Source organism: Hypomesus nipponensis, chromosome 23 (assembly GCF_054491055.1).
Source record: "Hypomesus nipponensis isolate SF chromosome 23, ASM5449105v1, whole genome shotgun sequence".
NCBI lineage: Eukaryota > Metazoa > Chordata > Actinopteri > Osmeriformes > Osmeridae > Hypomesus > Hypomesus nipponensis.
The window spans coordinates 22,004,557-22,025,378 of NC_140383.1; the positions used below are offsets into that span (position 1 = coordinate 22,004,557).

The 20,822-nt window shown below is 40.0% G+C and overlaps 2 protein-coding genes and 1 pseudogene across 2 annotated transcripts; all 3 read left to right on the forward strand.

Moving 5' to 3' along the window:
- Positions 1 to 1,543: 1,543 nt before the first annotated feature.
- On the forward strand, positions 1,544 to 4,075 carry LOC146234907 (olfactory receptor 5M5-like; annotated as a pseudogene).
- Positions 4,076 to 7,190: 3,115 nt separating this feature from the next.
- Positions 7,191 to 11,705, forward strand: LOC146234908 (olfactory receptor 5M5-like). Its single transcript, XM_084688616.1, has 2 exons — positions 7,191 to 7,446; positions 10,753 to 11,705. Exons 1-2 carry the CDS (start codon positions 7,191 to 7,193, stop codon positions 11,703 to 11,705), a joined length of 1,209 nt encoding a protein of 402 aa, XP_084544742.1.
- A 7,769-nt stretch (positions 11,706 to 19,474) lies between these two features.
- LOC146234909 (olfactory receptor 1-like) lies at positions 19,475 to 20,428 on the forward strand. The gene has a single exon (XM_084688617.1). The coding sequence runs from the start codon at positions 19,475 to 19,477 to the stop codon at positions 20,426 to 20,428; it is 954 nt and encodes a 317-aa protein (XP_084544743.1).
- Positions 20,429 to 20,822: the final 394 nt, after the last annotated feature.

Consider the following 20,822-nt stretch of genomic DNA (forward strand, 5'->3'; position numbering starts at 1 on the left):
ACAGGTACACTCTTGCTTCTTGCTTCACTTTTTGAGGTTCATGTTGTGTTTCTCCATAACGCTATATAAATAGAATATATTATTATTATTATTATGCTACCCTTTGACACATTTGTTTTTTCACAATGTATGCTTCATATTTTGGCTGCTCGCAATGTTTGATTGTTTGATCTCGTTGTTATGATCAGAGACCTCTGCACTTTTGTAAAACTCTCTCTTGGAAGTCGCTTGGATGAAAGCGTCTGCTAAATGCATAAACGTAAACGTAACTAGCCTCTCAGCAAACACAGGAAGTGCATACATTAGCAGGGCAGCTGTGGTGGTGTAGCTATACGGGGGTCGGTTCTGGTGGGCCAGTCGGGATCTAAGTCCAGGGCCCATTTTTACTCCCAGTCCGTCCCTGACGACAGGTATATGTTTAGAACCTTCTTTTTCAGAGCATAATGATGAAAATGATCAACAGTGTCAAAGCAGTCATGAACAGTGATGCCTGCAAAAGCAAAACCTACAGTAGGTAACATAGATCGTAATATATTCTTCCCAATCCACCAGTTGACGGGCAGAGTATATTACGATCTGTGGTCACATGTCCGAAGAGTGTTATTCAGTCATCCTTTCCACTGCTGCTTGGCCCCAGGAGTGAAGTCATGTACATAGATGATAGTCTCATTCTTATTAAGGAACCCTCTATGTAACCCTATCTACCCTCTACTATTCTAAGAGGAAAAAGTAGAGAAAAATTTGAGTGGTTTGGAGATGGTAAGTAGGAGTTGATTTTGGAGAAGTGGATGAGACACATCACTAACATTGTTGTGGCCATGAAGGCAGCCAGCAGGGTAGGAGGTCAGGTCATCGAGGGATCTAGACTTCCACCTCTTCCTCTGCACAGTCAGGTAGTTCTATCACAAAGGAACTCGATAGTCAGGCTTAATGAATGTAGCTATAATGTATTTTGCCTGAAAATGCCTTTTTGGTTACAGGGGTATTCATTTCTTTGATCTTTTCATTAGAGTTCTAAAGGTTTACAGTATGACCACATCTAGCAACACCCCTCCTCCTTTCAAATCCAAACAGGGTCAAGGGCGTGAATTCCCTGTCCTTCCACATGGTATGAGGTCATCGTGCTAGAAGGGATCAAACACTGCTGCATGTGCGCTGCATGGGTGAGTCTTAAGATATCTCATCAATGGTGTATCCCAACACGAGGTAATGTTAAAATATCCCATCAATGGTGTATCCCAACACGAGGTAATGTTAAAATATCCCATCAATGGTGTATCCCAACACGAGGTAATGTTAAAATATCCCATCAATGGTGTATCCCAACACGAGGTAATGTACATTTATGTGCTGAATTTATTTGTCATGTACCATTGTAGCCATTGCACTTTTACACTATTTTCTCTATTTATATTCTGCATATTGGGTAAACTTCTTACTTACTTCAACTAGCAGGTAAAGTATGGTCAGTTTATCTTTAAGGAGCGCAATGATTGACTATGAAAATAAAGTGCTTTTGTAATCCTATGATTTCTTCACAGATATGACCTTTAGCGACAATGCATCAACAGTGACATGGTTTACTCTTTCTGGGTTTCATGAGATGATGGAACACAGAGCCACATTCTTCTCTCTAACTTTACTGTGTTACTGTGCGATTATACTAGTAAATGTTGCTCTCATTTTGATGATAGTCCTGGATGAAAACCTCCATGAGCCCATGTACATCTTCCTGTGTAACTTGTGCATCAGTGGACTTTTTGGCACAACAGGATTCTACCCCAAGTTCCTTCTGGATCTACTGTCTGATCTGGAGGTTATCTCTTATGCAGGATGTCTCATTCAGTCTTTTGTCATATATTCTTCTTCCTGTGGAGACTTTGTAATTCTAGCAGTGATGGCTTATGACAGGTATGTGGCAATCTGTAGACCACTGGAGTATCACTCTGTTATGACCAAGCAGGGGGTCACTCGGTTAGTCTCTTATCCTTGGCTCTCTACATTCTCTTTAATGACGGTTTCCACTATTTTGACAAGTAAACTGAGGTTGTGTGGATCACATATAGAGAAGCTCTACTGTGCAAACTGGCCCATTGTTAAACTATCTTGCACTTCAATGACAGTAAATAATATAATGGGGTATATTACTATACTTATACGTTGGTCATGTAACATTCATTGTGTGTTCCTATGTATTTCTTATCAAATCTTGTTTGAAGTCCATTGAAAACAAGGGAAAGTTTATGCAGACCTGCATGCCGCATTTGTTGTCATTAATTAATGTTTTCTACTGTAGATATGGTTCAACAGATGTTTCACAAAACTTTCAGAATTTTATGGCAGAACAATTTTTAGTTATTCCTCCAATTTTAAACCCGCTTGTTTATGGTCTTAAACTGAAGCAGATTAGAAAAACATTTTTGGTTTTATATGCGAGAAGTACTAGAAGGAAAAAGTCTTTAATGTAAAGAGAACCATAACAGGTTATGTTATAACCATATTAGGTTGGGCGTACAATATTAATTGTAGTTCCACATTAAAAAGTTGCTGTCTAACTACCCTGGAAGAAAAGCAGTACCTGTTTAATACTCTCAGTTCTGACCAATTATTTAATTTAATTCATATTCTGCAACCGTGCAATACTATTTGTTATTAGCAGCTGCACTGTGTTATTTAAATTACAATCAAGGCCTTGCAAGAGTGTGAGTACTGTTAGACCAGGATGTGTTTAAATGATGTCACTTACAGTCCTGCTGTGTGTTACAATGTCGTATGGAGGAGGACGTTATTGATACAGTTACCAACAATGTCAATTACGTCTTACTCTCTCTCTCTCTCTCTCTCTCTCTCTCTCTCTCTCTCTCTCTCTCACTCACTCACTCGGTCATATAAATTACTGACTTTTGCTTATCAGAAGGCCAGGTGTGCAGTCTATTTACCTTACCCTGTTAGATTTTCCTATCGTAGCATTAAACTAACTGTAACCCTGACCTTCGAGTGCTCATGTGCCATAAGTCCTGGTAGGACAATCTGACAGGTGGGTTCAAATGTCAGGACACCTGCACCCTGCTACAGACTCACACACTCTACCTTCTGTAAGCCTCCATGCTGACACCTATCTGAACTGCTCTGTCTATGAGGTCACTAATCCAAACAGATTTCAATTACAAAACAAGAACAATTCCACAGTCCCCCTATGCTTATTGAAATATGAATCAAGTAATCTAAAGCATATATGTAGACGAAATGTATAAAACTGTATAAAAACAGAATGGAATTGAATGTGAGAATGGTAAAAAAAAAAACACAAGAAGTAATCTGGTGATGTAATGTGTATAGATCATAATCATGATAGTGATACTAGTAGTGTAAAACAATCACTATGGAAAATAGAGAGATGGTTATTGTTGTGATGATTTCAATCGGTGGCCATGGAACTGCTGAGTCAATTGAAAAGGGTTGAATCTGAACAGGATTCCATCCCAAATTCCTTTTTGATCTACTGTCTCATCTGCAGGTTATTTATTATGCAGGATGTTTAATCCAAACTTTTGTCATTTATTCTTCTGCCTGTAGTGACTTTTCAATTCTAGCAGTGATGGCTTATGACAGGTATGTGGCAATCTGTAGACCACTGGAGTATCACTCTGTTATGACCAGGCAGGGGGTCACTGTGTTAGTGTCTTATCCTTGGCTCTCTACTTTCTGTTTAATAACTGTTATCAACATTTTAACAAGTAAACTGAAGTCATGATGTGGATCACATATAACCACAGCAAACAACATATCAGGTTATATTGGCATGCTGTTCTATACTGGGCATATACTATTCATTGAGTGTTCCTATGTACATCTTATCAGGTCATGTTTGAAGTCTATTGAGGACAGGGGAAAGTTCATGCAGACCTGCATGCCACATTTACTGTCATTAATTAATGTAGCAGGTGCTCTGTTTGATGTTTTCTACAGAAGATATGGTTCAGCAGATATGTCACAAAACATTCAGAATTTTATAGCTGTACAATTTTTTTGTATTCCTCCAATTTTAAACCCGCTTATTTACGGTCAGGGCTAACTGCCATGTTTCGGTCATTTGCAAGCCATGATGTAAACCTTGTGGTTTCTTGTCAGCATCAGTCAAACCGCCTAAGTAGATATCTGTCTCTCAACAAGAAATGTTTGGCACTTCTGGAGGAAGACGACATCCTGAACTGTCCAAGAGAAGACTTGCGAGAAAACATTAAAGTAAGTACTGGATTATTTATTATTGGTTGAATATAATACAGGTATTCTCATAGCTTTTAATTTTGATACTGTATAACACATGTCCCTCCATTGATATTATAGACAACCATGTAAATACAAAAGTAATTTAAATTAAATACATGTTTTAAGATGCAATTCTTTAAATGCACGTCTTCAAAAAATGACTAGTGCCATTGTAGTATGGAGTAAGGCAGTTGGTGTGGACAGTATGGGCCAACCTGCCATAAATGAAGAGTCTCTTGTATCACATTCTTAAAATAACATCTTCATCATGTTCCACTCATTGTGAGACTAAACTGTCTGTAAACGGTGAGAAGTTTCCCTCCCTGATTCACTCAGCTCAAACTGAAAATGTATTTTAAACAGTGACCACACCATTTCTTCATAAAGAGAAGATGATGCCTTGGACAAATTACATTGTCACGTCTGGATTTTAGGCTGTGACAGAAAGGATTCCACACATGGGGTTGAAAAGCAATAACAAATAAATGTATTGAAATAATCGAACAAAAACATTTAAGGACAATGAAGAGATGTGTCGTGTAGTGAACCGGCAGTGCCAAGGCAGTGTGAGTCTGGTTTACGTTGGCACTGAAAGCAGCACTTAGCAGTGCATTACCTGCCTGTGAATGTGTCCCTTTTCTGCCTATTGTATTTGAGACACTCCTGTTCCCCTGTCTGACTGCACTCATAAAATTGTAACTGTAGCACGTGTGTGATAAAGCAGGCAAGGAGTCAGCGTCTTTTGAATGAAAGCGCACGAGGTCTTTACTTGAAATAAACAGGGTAATACAAAACAAAGGTCAGACGCCACACAACCAAAAACATGAAACAAGAATAAGACTTCACAACGAAGTCGGAAACATCTCGGCTTATATAGCCGTCCTAATTAGTCCCAAAACAAAACAGGTGCGTCTTAGAACTCCGGTGACGCAGACCGGCGCACCGTCGCCGTGCGCTCCGTGACAACGTGAGCCTGCACGGCACTGTATGCACTACTGCAGGGCCAGATGCAGCCTGCTTTGACTGGGGGCGCAGAGAACATTTCTGGGGGTTATCATGATTACGGAAATGGATCGTATTTTGTTATATTTATACCATTTCTGAAACTGCTTAACGATCCGAGCGTTAAGCCAGGGAGGGAAGGAGAGTGTACCTATTTGCAACGGATATCAATAATAATTTGGTTTTCACATAAACTCCCTCTCCATTAGCATGCTCTCAAGTGTCACGCATTGAGCGTGACAGTCACTCATTTCTGTCTTTTGTCACTCCCGCCACACATAAAAAAAACCATAATATATTTAATATGCCGCCTCTATATTTAACTGCGCCGCTCTCACTATGAAACCGGCAGGAATCAAGCGCGTCTCCCCTGGAGTCAGCCTGCCATTTATCAGCCAAACAAAAAAAAATAGAAAGGGGCTACACAACAGCCAATCAGAGTAAGCCAATCAGGGTCATATTTAATGGTAATTTACAGTACTATATTCAGTATAAGTGTATATAGATGTGACAAACTTAAAGAAAGGGTAACATTAAGTGTCGTAATAGATGGTGAGGGTAGTTGTACAGTAAGTTTGTTTTGGGCTGATTGGAGTGATTGGTTCAGAGTATGCAATACTGTAGGAGCAATAGTTTTTTCAGAGACACCATAAGCTAATCTACATTCCTTTCAGATTTGTTATCACAAAAACCACGTCTGTGTGATGATGTGATGCCTTGTCTAACTGTGAGCCAAGGACCAAGGACTTTTAGAATTTGACAATATATCCATCTACTTTTCTCTCAGACCATCAACCATGGGGACAACATCCTTCTTGTGTCTTAGTCTGGTGATCACGTGGGGAGTCAGCAGTGAAGTAGCTGACAACTTTAACAACTGCAATAACTTCTTCTTTAAGACGGCTCCAGTGTCTGGTCTGGATATACCCACAGTCCTTACACCACAAACAACTGTTGGTTTGGAGAACTATGAAATATGTCTCTCTGCTTACAATGTTGCACCTCTAGCACATATCTGTCAGAGAGGTGATGAAGAGGTATATTATTTTGCTACCCTGTACGACCGAAGCAGGAGAATCCCCCTGTACTCTGCCTACCAGGTGGACTTGACAGACACAGACACAGGGAGGGGGAGAAACGCATTCTATCAGGAACCACAGGTATATTTCCATATTTCAATGTTGACATACACTGTGATGTTTTAATATGTCATGTAAGTGTTTGGAGTTTGTAAAAGGTGTGCAATGGCATATTAAGTCCACAAGGTTTAAATGGAGAGGATCACTGTCAGAAACATTTCAGATGTAACCTTTTATTCTGTATAAAATTATACTGTGTTTAGCTTTGTGTGCAAAGATAGGCCTAACCCCAAATCAGAACTCTGGGTAACACTAGGCTTATGTAAACAAAGGGACCTGGGCTGACCACTATCTTGCTGGAGGGGCCATAAAAGAGTTAATCATATGGTTGAGCTTGGAGGGGTCAGAGAGCACACTCACACACTCACACACAAACATGCACGCACACACGCACGCCAGGTCTATGCAAGGGAGCCAATGAAGTAAGAGACATGGTACATTTGAATGCCTTTGTTTTAGCCAATGACTGTCCAGAGCGGTACTATTTAAATAGGTAGCTAGCACAACATGCGAGTGGACAAACTTTGTGGCACCATGACGTGTGATGTTTTGTCTCCTTGCGGCTGCAAGCAATAAAGCTTTCTTGACTTGTTCACCAACTGACTGTGCAATGCTTGGTAAAGATTAATATTTCTTATCCTTTGTCTTTTTCAGCTGGTGCATCGCAGTCTGCCACCAAATCAATTGGGCATAAATGATTGTAAACACAATATTATGTTATATAATAAACAAAACAGCTGCAAAGAAAGTTCCAGTCAATACCAACGGATGAATAAGATAATGCAGAGTCAGGCAGTTGATAATGATTTTGTTGATTATGATTATGACCGAGGCCACCTGAACCCTGCAGGTCACCACAGTAGGAGGGACTCCAGTGCCACCACGGTGTTCACCAATGTAGCTCCGCAAAATAAAACTATGAACAATGGAGTGTGGAGTGAATACGAGAACTGGGTGAGAAGACATGGGGAGGAAGTGGGCTGTTATAAGATGTATGCCGTGGTTGGGGTGGTCCCGAGTGATCTTGACAGTGATGGTGAGTGGATGGTGAGGGTCAACAAAAATGGGGGAAAAAAAATTCTGTCAATGTGCCGAGTCACTTCTGGGGTGCTTATTGCTGCACCAACAGTGAAGATGAGCCTATTCTGTCTTGGGGCGCTATTTGTCCCAACTTAAACATTACACCTGATTCAGTAGTCAACCGGTATAATTCTGTTGGAGAGCTTGAAAATGAACTTAAAAATCTTAGACTGGGCAGCAACTTCAAAATCTTTGACAGTTGTGGCCCAGTAGTAAGGCCTTAGCCTTTGTGGTGCTTCAAGTGGCCCCCAGACAGTCATTCTATCACTTGTGGTTTAGAGGAGCTCAGCAGGCTGTTTCATGGTGTTCACTTTTAGGACGTTTTGTGAAAATGTCAAGTTGGAAACCTTCTGTTGATTTTCATATTTAGATATATTTAGAATGTATTTACAATAAGTGGATAGATTACATGCATATTTATTGGCTGTGTAAACCTCATGGAAGGTGGAGAGTCTGTTGGAATTATTTTAACTTTGAATATAGTTTCTATTAAAGCTCGCTTTGCAAAGCAAATTCAAACTGGATTGGATATTAAGGTCATTCATGTCTTTCACTCCTTTAATTACAGTTGTACTGTTTTCTGTGTAAAGGAAGTTTTCCAACGGCACTGTATTTCTAGATTGATACAACTGCCAGATTGATACAAATACTTAATTTGAATATTACAGCACAAAACAGAGTACTCTGTGACCTGTCAAAATGGAGGACACGTATTGCTACAAGTCGTTTGATGGGTTGGTAGAGTTTATAATTCACAGAGAGTCTTATAAAGACTAATAACATATGGTCATCCTATACACCAATCAATCAATGTAGCTGTCCCTTGTCTCTTCAGTGATTCGTTAACCAACTTCCTTTTACTTTTAACATTGATGCATTTAGTAGACGCTTTTATCCAAAGCGAATCCAAGAGAGAGTTTTACAAAAGTGCATAGGTCACTGACCATAACAACGAGATAGCCCCAAACATTGCGGGTAGCAAAACATGAAGCATACATTGTGAAACCAAATAAGTCCCAAAGGGAAGAACAATAAAAGCATGTAGGTTAGACAAGTTACGATTAAACAGCAAGAATCTCAAAAGTGCAAGAGTGTACCTGTGGAAAAAGCAAGTAACAATAATATATTTCACAGCGAGCACAATAATTTTAAGACAGTTACAACAAACCAACAATAGCAACAAGTCTCTCAATAAGAGTCATTGTGATTTTGGGGGAAACTAACATCAGGGCCAGCCAATCATTCCTAAGTGCCGTTGTACTCCCGGAACAAGTGCGTCTTGAGCCTTTTCTTAAAGGTGGGGAGACAGTCAGTGTCCCTGATGGAGGTGGGGAGTTGATCCCACCATTAGGGGGCCAGACAGGAGAAGAGCTTGTGTTGGGACCGGGCGCTCTTGGTAGAATATTAATTGTCGTTCCACATTAAAAAGTTGCTGTCTAACAACCCTGGTAGAAAAGCAGTACCTGTTTAATACTCTCAGTTCTGACCAATCATTTAATTGAATTAATTGTGCAACCGTACAATACTTTTTAGTATAAACAGCTGCAATGTTTTTTTTTAAATTACAATCAAGGCCTCGCAAGAGTGTGAGTACTGTTAGACCAGGATGTGTTTAAATGATGTCACTTACAGTCCTGCTGTGTGTTACAATGTCGTATGGAGGAGGACGTTATTGATACAGTTACCAACAATGTCAATTACGTCTTACTCTCTCTCTCTCTCTCTCGCTCTCGCTCTCTCTCTCTCTCTCTCTCTCTCTCTCTCTCTCGCTCTCGCTCTCGCTCTCTCTTTCTTTATATTCTTTACACATGAAATACTTATAACAGTGGGAAAAAAGCATTTGGTGAAAAAACGATGCCCTGTTTAAACGGTCCCTAGTGGTCCTAAAGTCATAAAAATTACTTACTTTTGCTTATCAGAAGGTTGGATGTTCTGTCAATTCATCCTACCTTGTCAAAATGTCCTACCAAAGCACCAAACTAACTGTCACCCTGACCTTGGTGTGGGCATGTGCCAATAGTCCTGGTAGGACAATCTGACAGGTGGGTTCAACTGTCAGGACACCTGCACCCTGCTACAGACTCACACACTCTACCTTCTGCAAGCCTCCATGCTGACACCTATCTGAACTGCTCTGTCTATGAGTTCACTAATCAGATTTAACGTACAAAAAAATCAAAATCCCACAGTCCCATCTATAATAATTGAAATATGAAGTGATTAGTCAAAAACATAAATGTATAAATAAGTATGACAATGAAGAGAGAATGGAATTGAACATGAACTTGTGAAAGAAAACACAAGAAGTAATGTGGTGACGTAATGTGTATAGATCCTAATCATGATAGTGACAGTAGTAGTGTAAAACAATCCCTATGGAGAATACAGTTGGTTGTTGTTGTGATGATTTCAATTGGTGGCCAATTGAGTTTATTGATGCGAGTTTGGATCATTAAACCATGCAAGGCTCACACTTGGTGGTCTAAGGAATGACCAGGGTTGGTTACAGGGTGATTTAAACACCCTGAAATGAACAAGAACAAGGAAAGTGTCTATCGATATATATCGATAGATATAGAGTACACCAAGTAACCTCTTGACTCCAAGAGAGGAGTCTTACAGTAATACACACAAAAATAATAATAATAACTAATCCTTTTTGTTGTACAGAAACATCTAGAACTGGCCATGATCTCTGCTCATAAGGGGGGTCTGTGTAAGGTGAACAGCACCACCTGCTGTTTTCATATACCTGACTACTCCCAATTTCTAGAAGAACAACTTGGTAACATACAGGAGCTTACACATTATACACAGGTGCTTACATTTCTTTGAACTTCTCATTAGAGTTCTAAAGGTTTACAGTATGACCACATCTAGCAACACCCCTCCTCCCTTCACTCCTTTCTAATCCAAACGGTGTCAAGGGCCTGAATTCCCTGTCCTTCCACATGGTATGAGGTCATCGTGCTAGAGGACATAAGATACTGCTACATGTAGGGTGCATGGGTGAGTCTTAAGATATCTCATCGATGGTGTATCCCAACACAAGGTAATGTACATGTATGTGCTGAATTTACCTCTCATGTATCATTGTAGTCATTGCACTGTTAAACTGTATTTTTTTCTACTTTCTCTACATATTGTGTAACCTTCTTACTTACTTCTACTAGCAGGTATACCATGGTCAGTCATGTGTAAGAAGCACAGTGATTTAATCAGAAAATAAAATGCTTTTGTAACCCTTTTCTTTTCTTAACAGATATGATATTTAGTGTCAATGCATCAACAGTGACATGGTTTACTCTTTCTGGGTTTGATGAGATGATGGAACACAGAGCCACGTTCTTCTCTCTAACTTTACTGTGTTACTGTGCGATTATACTAGTAAATGTTGCTCTCATTTTGACCATCATCCTGGATGAAAACCTCCATGAGCCCATGTACATCTTCCTGTGTAACTTGTGCATCAGTGGACTTTTGGGCACAACAGGATTCTACCCCAAGTTCCTTCTGGATCTACTGTCTGATCTGCAGGTTATCTCTTATGCAGGATGTCTCATTCAGTCTTTTGTCATATATTCTTCTTCCTGTGGAGACTTTGTAATTTTAGCAGTGATGGCATATGACAGGTATGTGGCAATCTGTAGACCACTGGAGTATCACTCTGTTATGACCAAGCAGGGGGTCACTCGGTTAGTCTCTTATCCTTGGCTCTCTACATTCTGTTTAATGACGGTTTCCACTATTTTGACAAGTAAACTGAGGTTGTGTGGATCACATATAGAGAAGCTCTACTGTGCAAACTGGCCCATTGTTAAACTATCTTGCACTTCAATGACAGTAAATAATATAATGGGGTATATTACTATACTTTTCTATGTTGGTCATATAACATTCATTGTGTGTTCCTATGTATTTCTTTTCGAATCTTGTTTGAAGTCCATTGAAAACAGGGGAAAGTTCATGCAGACCTGCATGCCACATTTGTTGTCATTAATTAATGTAGCAGTTGCTCTGTTGTTTGAAGTTTTCTACAGTAGATATGGTTCAACAGATGTTTCACAAAACTTTCAGAATTTTATGGCTGTACAATTTTTAGTTATTCCTCCAATTTTAAACCCGCTTATTTATGGTCTTAAACTGAAGCAGATTAGAAACCAAAATCGGAATTTATGTATGATAATTACAAGAAAGAAAATTTCTTCAATGTAAAGATAATCATAGTAGGTTTTAGGGAGAATAGTGTTTTTATTTTTTATTTTTTAAGTACTTTATTTAAGTACAACAATACACACTGCTGACTAAGAAGTCTGGTAGATTAGCACCTGTTTATTTCTTGTAGTTCTGAGCAATTATTAAATCTAATTCAAGATAAATAAAGTAATGATGTTGTTGAAAAAATGGGGGGAAAAATATATATTTTTTTAAGTCAAATGACCCATTAAACGTAATGTAATGCTAACATTTACTTACTTCTGACTGTACAGTACCGTAGGTGATTCTACAGATGTAATGTATTACAGCTTTCAAAATATCCCCCCTTCACACTACGTCCAAACAAGTATGAAAGGATCTGAATTTAATTTTCATCCAGATGGCGTGAGGTAATAATTATAGTTTGGTACAGTTTAATCTTCTGTTTATTGATCCTCTAAGAAGATCTCATCTAAATCTACCATTCAACTGCAGGCCAAGTCTGTGTTCACTGGGTACATAGATGTTACATATTGTGCAACCTTACTGCACCTTTAACCATAAGCAGCTATACTGTGTTCTTACAGTAACTTTTAGGGAGGTGATTGTTAGTATTTTCTATACTTTTATTTGTTTTACAGACACCACCATGACCTTGTGAGTGTGTGAGTGATGTTAGATTGTGAAGTTTTTTAATGATGTTACTTGGCATTCTTTATTGTCTTTCTAGAATAAAGAGTTGAGGACGACATGTAATGGAGAGAGGACTTTATTGATGCAGTCGCCAGCAATGTCAACAAAGTTACAAGTCTCAGACTTCCTCTCTTTCTGTATGTTTTCTTATAGCAGACTTATATCAGTGTGAAAACGGTGTTTGGTGAAGAAACAGGGGCCTGTTATAATAGTGCCTCGTTGGCCTACATATCCAAACTATGATAACAAATACTGGACTTGTGTTTATCAGAAGGCCTGTCTGTAGAATATGAATATATATATATATATGGGTCGATAAATAGTAGATACATATAGTACACCAAGTAACCTCTTAACTCCAAGAGAGGAGATTTAATACACACAAAAACTCATCCTTTCTGTTATACAGAAACATCCGGGATCGGACATGATTATGCTAGTGAGCGGGGTCTCTGTAGGGCGAAAAGCAACACCTGCTGTTTTCATATACCTGACTACTCCCGATCTCTAGAAGAACAACTTGGTAACATACAGTAGATTCTGTTCACGTACAGCCATCATCATCATCATAATGTAAGATCCCTTCAGGGCGGCGCTAGGGAGGGGCTAGCAGGTGCTTCAGCACCCCCAAGAAAGACCAAAGCACCCCGATAGCACCCCCAGAAATATTGCTCATTTATTAATAGTAGTTAGGACCGGAGTGGCCATCGGGAGAATTTACGGTGGGCCGCTCTGCCCGCTCATAAATTGGTCCAGCAGATCGCCTGCTTTTTTTCACACACCGAATAAAATGATATTACTGTGTGACTGATAAGTAAGCTAATAGGCTATACTAGGTTTTAATCTAAATAACACAAGTGCGTGTACCAAGTTTGTTGCCACGGAGACAACCCTAAACAATGATTTATTGTGAAGTTAGCAAGATTAACCTGATGCAAAAATAATAAAATGTATGGGGAAAAGATGCAAGGAAGGAACTGAAAAAGCCAGGTAAAAAAATAGAGATCTATCACTTTGTAAATATAGGTTCCTGCAAGGGTGGGAAAAATGTGTTTTCTCAAAAGCCCTGAATCTTTCAGGTACAAATTTGGGTTGTAATTTCCGGAAATATTACAATACAAGTGCAACGAAATGTTTATATTAGCCTACAGAAAGCTCAAAAAACTATTTGGCACAGAAAAAAATAAAATTTTAGCTCGCGGGCTAGGCGCGCTTGCATTCATGTGAAGTTCCGTTTTCCCCTCGCATCAAAACCTTGACCAGGTTCTCAGTTCGGGTTAAGCCCCGATTGTTCAACTTATGGCTCGGCTCCTGGTGGGGGATGGGCTGTCTTTGGCCATTACACTGCCTGGCTGACAATGGGTCCCACTCCGGCCCAGGCGGCCCTGATTGTATTTATATAATATATTGAATTACGCATCTCCCCCTGTCAATGATCTGGCACCCCCTTAGCACCTGCATTAAAAAAAATATTTGGCGCCGCTCCTGCTTCTCACCGATGCTGCAGTCAACAATGTAGCAGATGAACCTGACTGCTGCTCCAGTACATCCCAGGGTTTTCCGCAGCACTTTGCAGTTAAAACCTGTTCTCGTTCCTTGGCTCGCCGGCGAGCCAGAAAGACCGCGCCCCCTCCCTCAGTGAGAACGCACTCAATTCAAAAAACTTTTTTTTTAGACTGCTACACATATGATACCTAGTTGGAAAGCTACGCTTCTTGTGCTTTCCATTGAAATAAACCAATTCAAGCTCAACTCGCAACAGAAAGTACCGTCAACGTCTTTGTCTGGTGACCGTTCATTCAACAATGCCAGAGAAAAAAGTTGTAGGCTACTTACCTACGATTACTTAGGAATGTTCCAGGTATGCACATAACTCATCAAAACCTCATCTTCTTACATTTCCAAGGGTCCAAAGTATCAAACCATGTCGAGTATTTGTCCAAACAATTAATTATATCCACACAGCCACGATCTTGTTGCTTCATTCTTCAATCGTCATTTTTTTTTTTTCTCAGTCTCTCACGCACTATCGCTCATAGGAGGAGATGTGAGTCGAGTACAAACGCGGGGGTAGTCTTAAAATGGCCGCTCTACTCTGACCTTTTGATTGACACCTTGGTTGACCCAATAGGAGCTTCCATGCCCCGGTGACAGCCCTCTAAAGCCAACTAGGTCTGTGCGTCCAATTCCATTTTCCAATTCCAATTCCATTTTCAAAACCAAGCATTTTAGCTTTCCTTTTCTCAAAGGCAGAAAAGAATACCCAGGGCTTGGTTTACACCTATCAACATTTCTAGCCACTTGGGGACCAAAGGCAGGCTAGGGGAACTCATATTAACGTTAAATAACCTCCTAAAGTGACATTTTCATGTTCATGGGACTTTTAAGTCGGCCGCCTAAGCAACACACGCCTGTCGCCTTAACCATGTTGTCAAAAAGCAATATCTGCCTTGTTACTCTGTCCTGCTTTCTTCCTTTCATTCCAAACCGTGACCAATGCCAGTCTCCCTTCTCTGCAGAACGCATACCGTTTTTTTGGGGGGGGAAAAATCTTATGCCCCCCCCACATTTTTATATTAACCGTTTCATCCATAAAAAAAGCAAATTTTCAGCAACTACACTGCCCATTTCTTGTCACAGCTTAATTCAGATGCTGATTTACGTGTACTGTTTAACTGAAATATGAATTGTAAAAACTTATAGCAATGGCGGTCAAAGGATTCTGTTTGTCTTGTTGGTCACGGCAATCCCGCCCCCCACCCCTGAAGCAAGCGGTTCATAATATGGACCAATCCAGCCAAGGGGTATCTGTAAAATGACGGACGGATAGTCAGGAAAATCATGAGGTAGGAATGGGCGATATAAACGATATGCAATATAAACGATACAAAATTGCCCTACGATAGAGATTTAAATCGCGATAATGCATTTAGGACGCAATCTACCCGTGAAATTTAGAGCCATGAGCTGCAATGCATCATCGTATTAATCATCTTGAGGAGCTTTGGCTGAAAGCGAAAGCTGGTGAAAAAGACAGGTGCAGCTTCCATTATTTGGACTTGATTTGGATTTAGGCCGTCCGACGAGCAGCAGCAAACTACTGGGGGGGGTCACAAAACGTTACACGTTACAAAAAAAAAAGAAAAACAACAATATATATGTATTACATCCTCTCGTACTCTTTCTTAAAAAGCTAACAAATCTATCTCTTTCTCTCCCTGACCCTGTTTTTCTGCTTGAGCAGCACTGGTTGAAACCTCAAAATATTGTAACCAATTTCTGCATATATGCAGGTAGCAACGCTAGTGCTAAATAAGTATTTGGTCGGCTCCATGACACCGGGTAAGTAGGGCTCGCAAGACTGCTCACCAAAAGAACGATGGGGAACCTATCGTAGGTACCTAGCGAAAAGTCACCAACTTTCCTAGACTTGTAGCTACGGTAGCCTACTAATGCTGAAGGCTCGCTGACATTGCATACCGTTGTTGCTAGCGTGTGCTGACGTTATGACTGCGTGTGCGTGTGTATGTGAGAGACGTGTGAGTGACAGAGAGACGGAGGGAGAGCAGGGAAAAGAAATGCTGCTGAATGAATATGCTGCTTGTTATAAAATTATGACGAAACGCAATATGTGGCGGCCTGTGTTTATTCTGTGGCGCATCGCCACAAATTACTCTGTGTGGGAAACACTGGGGTCTATGTAACCTGTTCTGAAATGGTTCTATTATAATAATAATAATAATAATTAATATAATAAATAATAATTAATATAATATCAGGATATATATCGTTATTGCAAGAGGCTGCAATGTATATCGCAATATGGATTTTAGGCCATATCGCCCATCCCTATCAGGAGGTGCACGTAGAGCTCTCCAAGGGGCTCGGAGAGGGCTTGGAAAGGGCGTTTCACGTCGGAGAGGGCGTTCCCTGTGTCCGTGAAAACGGAGTAGTATAAATCGGCCTTTACAGATACGGCAGATACGGACGGATAGACTTTGTTTATGGTTCTCCGTAGGCTGTGGGTGCTGAAAACAATTCACCGCTGAAGAGTAGGTGGCGCAACGTTTTTTTTGTCAAAGACGACCTTAGAGAAACCGTGTATGTGTGGAAGTCGTCATCGAGTGTTTATTTACCTAGGATATAAAGTCAGAGCAAATTTACAATTTAGCCGTTTCATCAATAAAATACACACATTTTCAGCAACTACACTGCCCATTTCTTGTCAAATTTTATTTCAGATGCTGATTTACATGTACTGTTTAGCTGAAATATGAATTGTAAAAACTTACAGCAATGGCGGTCAAAGGATTCTGTTCGTCCTGTTTATCACGGCAACCCCGCCCCCACTCCTGACGCAAGCGGTTCTTAATACTGACCAATCACAGCCAAGGGGGTATCCTTAACTATCCGAAATTACGACGGATAGTTAGAAAATTCAGGAGGTGCACGTCAAGCTCTCCAAGGCGAGAATGTCTAATATAGGGAGAACTGCCACTCTCGAACTAAGGTCAAACTTCCGGGTTCTGAGCTGGTTGCTGTTCCATGTGAGGGTGCTAACGAGCGAGTGCAGAATGAATGGAGGTATATGGAGCTATACCCTTCAAAATCCACTTTTCTCATAATATATATTTTTGTCTAGTATTTTGAATTCAGAATTCAAAAGGCGAGGCAAAAAAAAATACACACTGCAGGCTGATCTAAAAAGCCTTTGAAAATGTCATTGACGTCATACACATCGTACGACCAGAGCTACTGCTTTACGGCAAGCTCTGGTCACTTCCTTTTTTCTCTCAAGGCATCGACAACACAGCTGACAGGTTAGGCCCTCCCTGTCAATACACATGCTAGAAAGTTTTGACCTGCTAATGTTGTTGCTAATGGTGCTAATGCTCATGTAATTTCTGATTCTGCTTCGGATGCCATCAAGCGGGAGCTTTGGTCGTATCAGTCCTTCTCTAACCAATCAGCATTCATTAGCAGAATGCTAGCGTGTTATGGGCAACAACGACTTACCCTGTAAGAAATCAAAAGGACATAAGTACTCGTTCATTCAACTTTCGACCTATAATCCATGTTGAACATGCAAAAACTACAATCAAATCGGAGATTTCTCAACGACAATCAGGCAATAGAGACAAATTTAGCCGTTAAACTCCACAGACTCCCATTCAACATGCACTCGCTCGCGATCACCCCCTATGAAACTTTAGTGGAACAGCCAAATTCGGTACAATGGGGCTTAATAGGGAGTGGCAAGGCTCTCCTTAAACAGGCTCTGGCTCTCCGAGAGCTCGGAGAGGGCGTTCCCCGTAGAGGAGGACGTTCCTATGTTTCCGTTTCCGGAGAAGCATATATCGGCCATTTTTCTGACTATCCGTCGCTAGTCCGTAATTTTATGGATACCCCTTGGCTGTGATTGGTCCGCAATTGGTTACACACACAAAGACGTCATCTGACAAGCTTCTCTAATGTTCAGAAACGTTGCTCCGCCTACTTTTCTGGTCCAGTGGAAATGGGCCCCCCCAATAGGTCTTTACATTTACATTTAGTCATTTGGCAGACGCTCTTATCCAGAGCGACTTACAGTAAGTACAGGGACATTCCCCCCGAGGCAAGTAGGGTGAAGTGCCTTGCCTTGACCTTTAGCGTCAATGCATCAACAGTGATATGGTTTACTCTTTCTGGGTTTGATGAGATGATGGAACACAGAGCCACATTCTTCTCTCTTACTTTACTGTGTTACTGTGCGATTATACTAGTAAATGTTGCTCTCATTTTGACCATTATCCTGGATGAAAACCTTTATGAGCCCATGTACATCTTCCTGTCTAAATTGTGCATCAGTGGACTTTTTGGCACAAAAGGATTCTTCCCCAAGTTCCTTCTCACTTACGATACTGCAGTGTGTTTCTTGAATAAAGAGTTGAGGACAATGTCGTATGGAAGAGGACGTTATTGAAACAGTTGCCAAAAATGTCAATGACGTCTTAGACAATCTGAAGTATGAAGCGATTGGTCAAAAACATAAATGTATAAAATAAGTATGAAACTGTATAAAGAGAGAATTGAATTGAACATGTTACAGTAAAGAAAACACAAGAAGTGATGTGTATAGATCATAATCATGAAAGTGACAGTAACATTGTAAAACAGTCCCTATGGAGAATAGAGAGATGGTTATTGTTGTGATGATTTCAATCGGTGGCCATGGAAATGCAGAGTCAATTGAAAAGGGTAGACTGGGTTTATTGATGTGTTTTTGGTAAGTCTTTGATGAGTTTGGATCATTAAACCATGCAAGACTCGCACTTGATGGTCGAAGGAATGACTTGGGTTGGTTACAAGGTGACTTAAATACCCTCAAATGAACAAGAACAGGAAAAGTGGCTATATATATGAATGTGTATAGATAGACAAGGAGATAGATAGATAGTTTGATAGAGTACACCAAGTAACCTCTTGAGAGTAGTCTTACTACAGACAAAAACTAATTCTGTTATGCAGAAACATCTGGGATTGGCCATGATATATGCTCATAAGGGGGGTCTGTGTAGGGTGAACAGCACCACCTGCTGTTTTCATATACCTGAATACGCCCAATCTCTAGAAGAACCACTTGGTAATTTACAGGAGCTTACAAATTACACACAGGAAAATGCATTTCTTTGAACTCATTAGAGTTCTAAAGGTTTACAGTATGACCACATCTAGCAACACCCCTCCTCCCTTCACTCCTTTCTAATCCAAACGGTGTCAAGGGCCTGAATTCCCTGTCCTTCCACATGGTATGAGGTCATCGTGCTAGAGGACATAAAATACTGCTACATGTAGAGTGCATGGATGAGTTTTAAAATATCTAATCGATGGTGTATCCCAACACAAGGTAATGTACATGTATGTGCTGAATGTATTTCTCATGTCCCATTGTAGATTGTTAAACTGTATTTTTCTCTACTTATATTTTGCATATTGTGTAACCTTCTTACTTACTTATTCTAGCAGGTATACTATGATCAGTCTATCTGTAAGGAGCACAGTGATTGAATTAGAAAATAAAATGCTTTTGTATCCCTTTTATTTTCTTCACAGATATGACCTTTAGTGACAATGCATCAACAGTGACATGGTTTACTCTTTCTGGGTTTGATGAGATGATGGAACACAGAGCCATGTTCTTCTCTCTTACTTTACTGTGTTACTGTGCGATTATACTAGTAAATGTTGCTCTCATTTTGACCATCATCCTGGATGAAAACCTCCATGAGCCCATGTACATCTTCCTGTGTAACTTGTGCATCAGTGGACTTTTGGGCACAACAGGATTCTACCCCAAGTTCCTTCTGGATCTACTGTCTCATTTGCAGGTTATCTCTCATGCAGGATGTTTAATCCAAACGTTTGTCATTTATTCTTCTTCCTGTGCAGACGTTGTTATTCTAGCAGTGATGGCTTATGACAGGTATGTGGCAATCTGTAGACCACTGGAGTATCACTCTGTTATGACTAAACAGAGGGTCACTGTGTTAGTCTATTATCCCTGGCTCTCTACATTCTGTGTGATGACTATTCCTCCTATATTATTAACAAGTAAACTGAGGTTATGTGGATCACTCATTGAGAAGCTTTACTGTGCAAATTGGTCTATTGTTAAACTGTCCTGCTCTTCAATTACAGCAAACAATATAATAGGGTATATTGCTATTCTATTCTATGTTGCACATATAACATTAATTGTTTGTTCCTATGTATATCTTATCAGGTCATGTTTAAAGTCTATTGACGACAGGGGAAAGTTTATGCAGACCTGCATGCCACATTTACTGTCCTTGATGAACGTAGCGGTTGCTATGTTGTTTGATGTTCTGTATAGTAGATATGGTTCTGCAGACACATCACAAAACTTTCAGAATTTTATGGCAGTACAATTTTTAGTTATTCCTCCAATTCTAAACCCACTTATTTATGGTCTGAAACTGAAGCAGATTAGAAGCCGAATTTTGAGTTTCTGTATGAGTAGTACAAGAAATAAAAAGTCTTTAATGTAAAGAGAACCATATTAGGTTTTGGGGAGAATAGCAATTTAAGTACCACTGTACAAAGTTGATAAAAACCTGGTAGAGAAGCAGTACCTAACCTGATGAAATCTTATTCAGCCTTACTGTACTCTATGGCAGCATTCGACATATCCTTCCTTCACTCTTTTCAAATCTAAACAAGTATCAAAGGACCTAATTTCCCTGCTCATCTAGCCAACATGGCGCAAAGTTAGTATGATAGTTCATAACATTTTTATCTCATGTTGAATTTATAATTCCTCTAAATCAATCTAATCTGAATGCAAACATTCAACAGCAGGTCAAGTCTGTATGAACTGGGTAAATGTATATGTAACAGGTGTAACCTTACTGCACCATTTAGCATAAGCAGCTATGTTGTGTT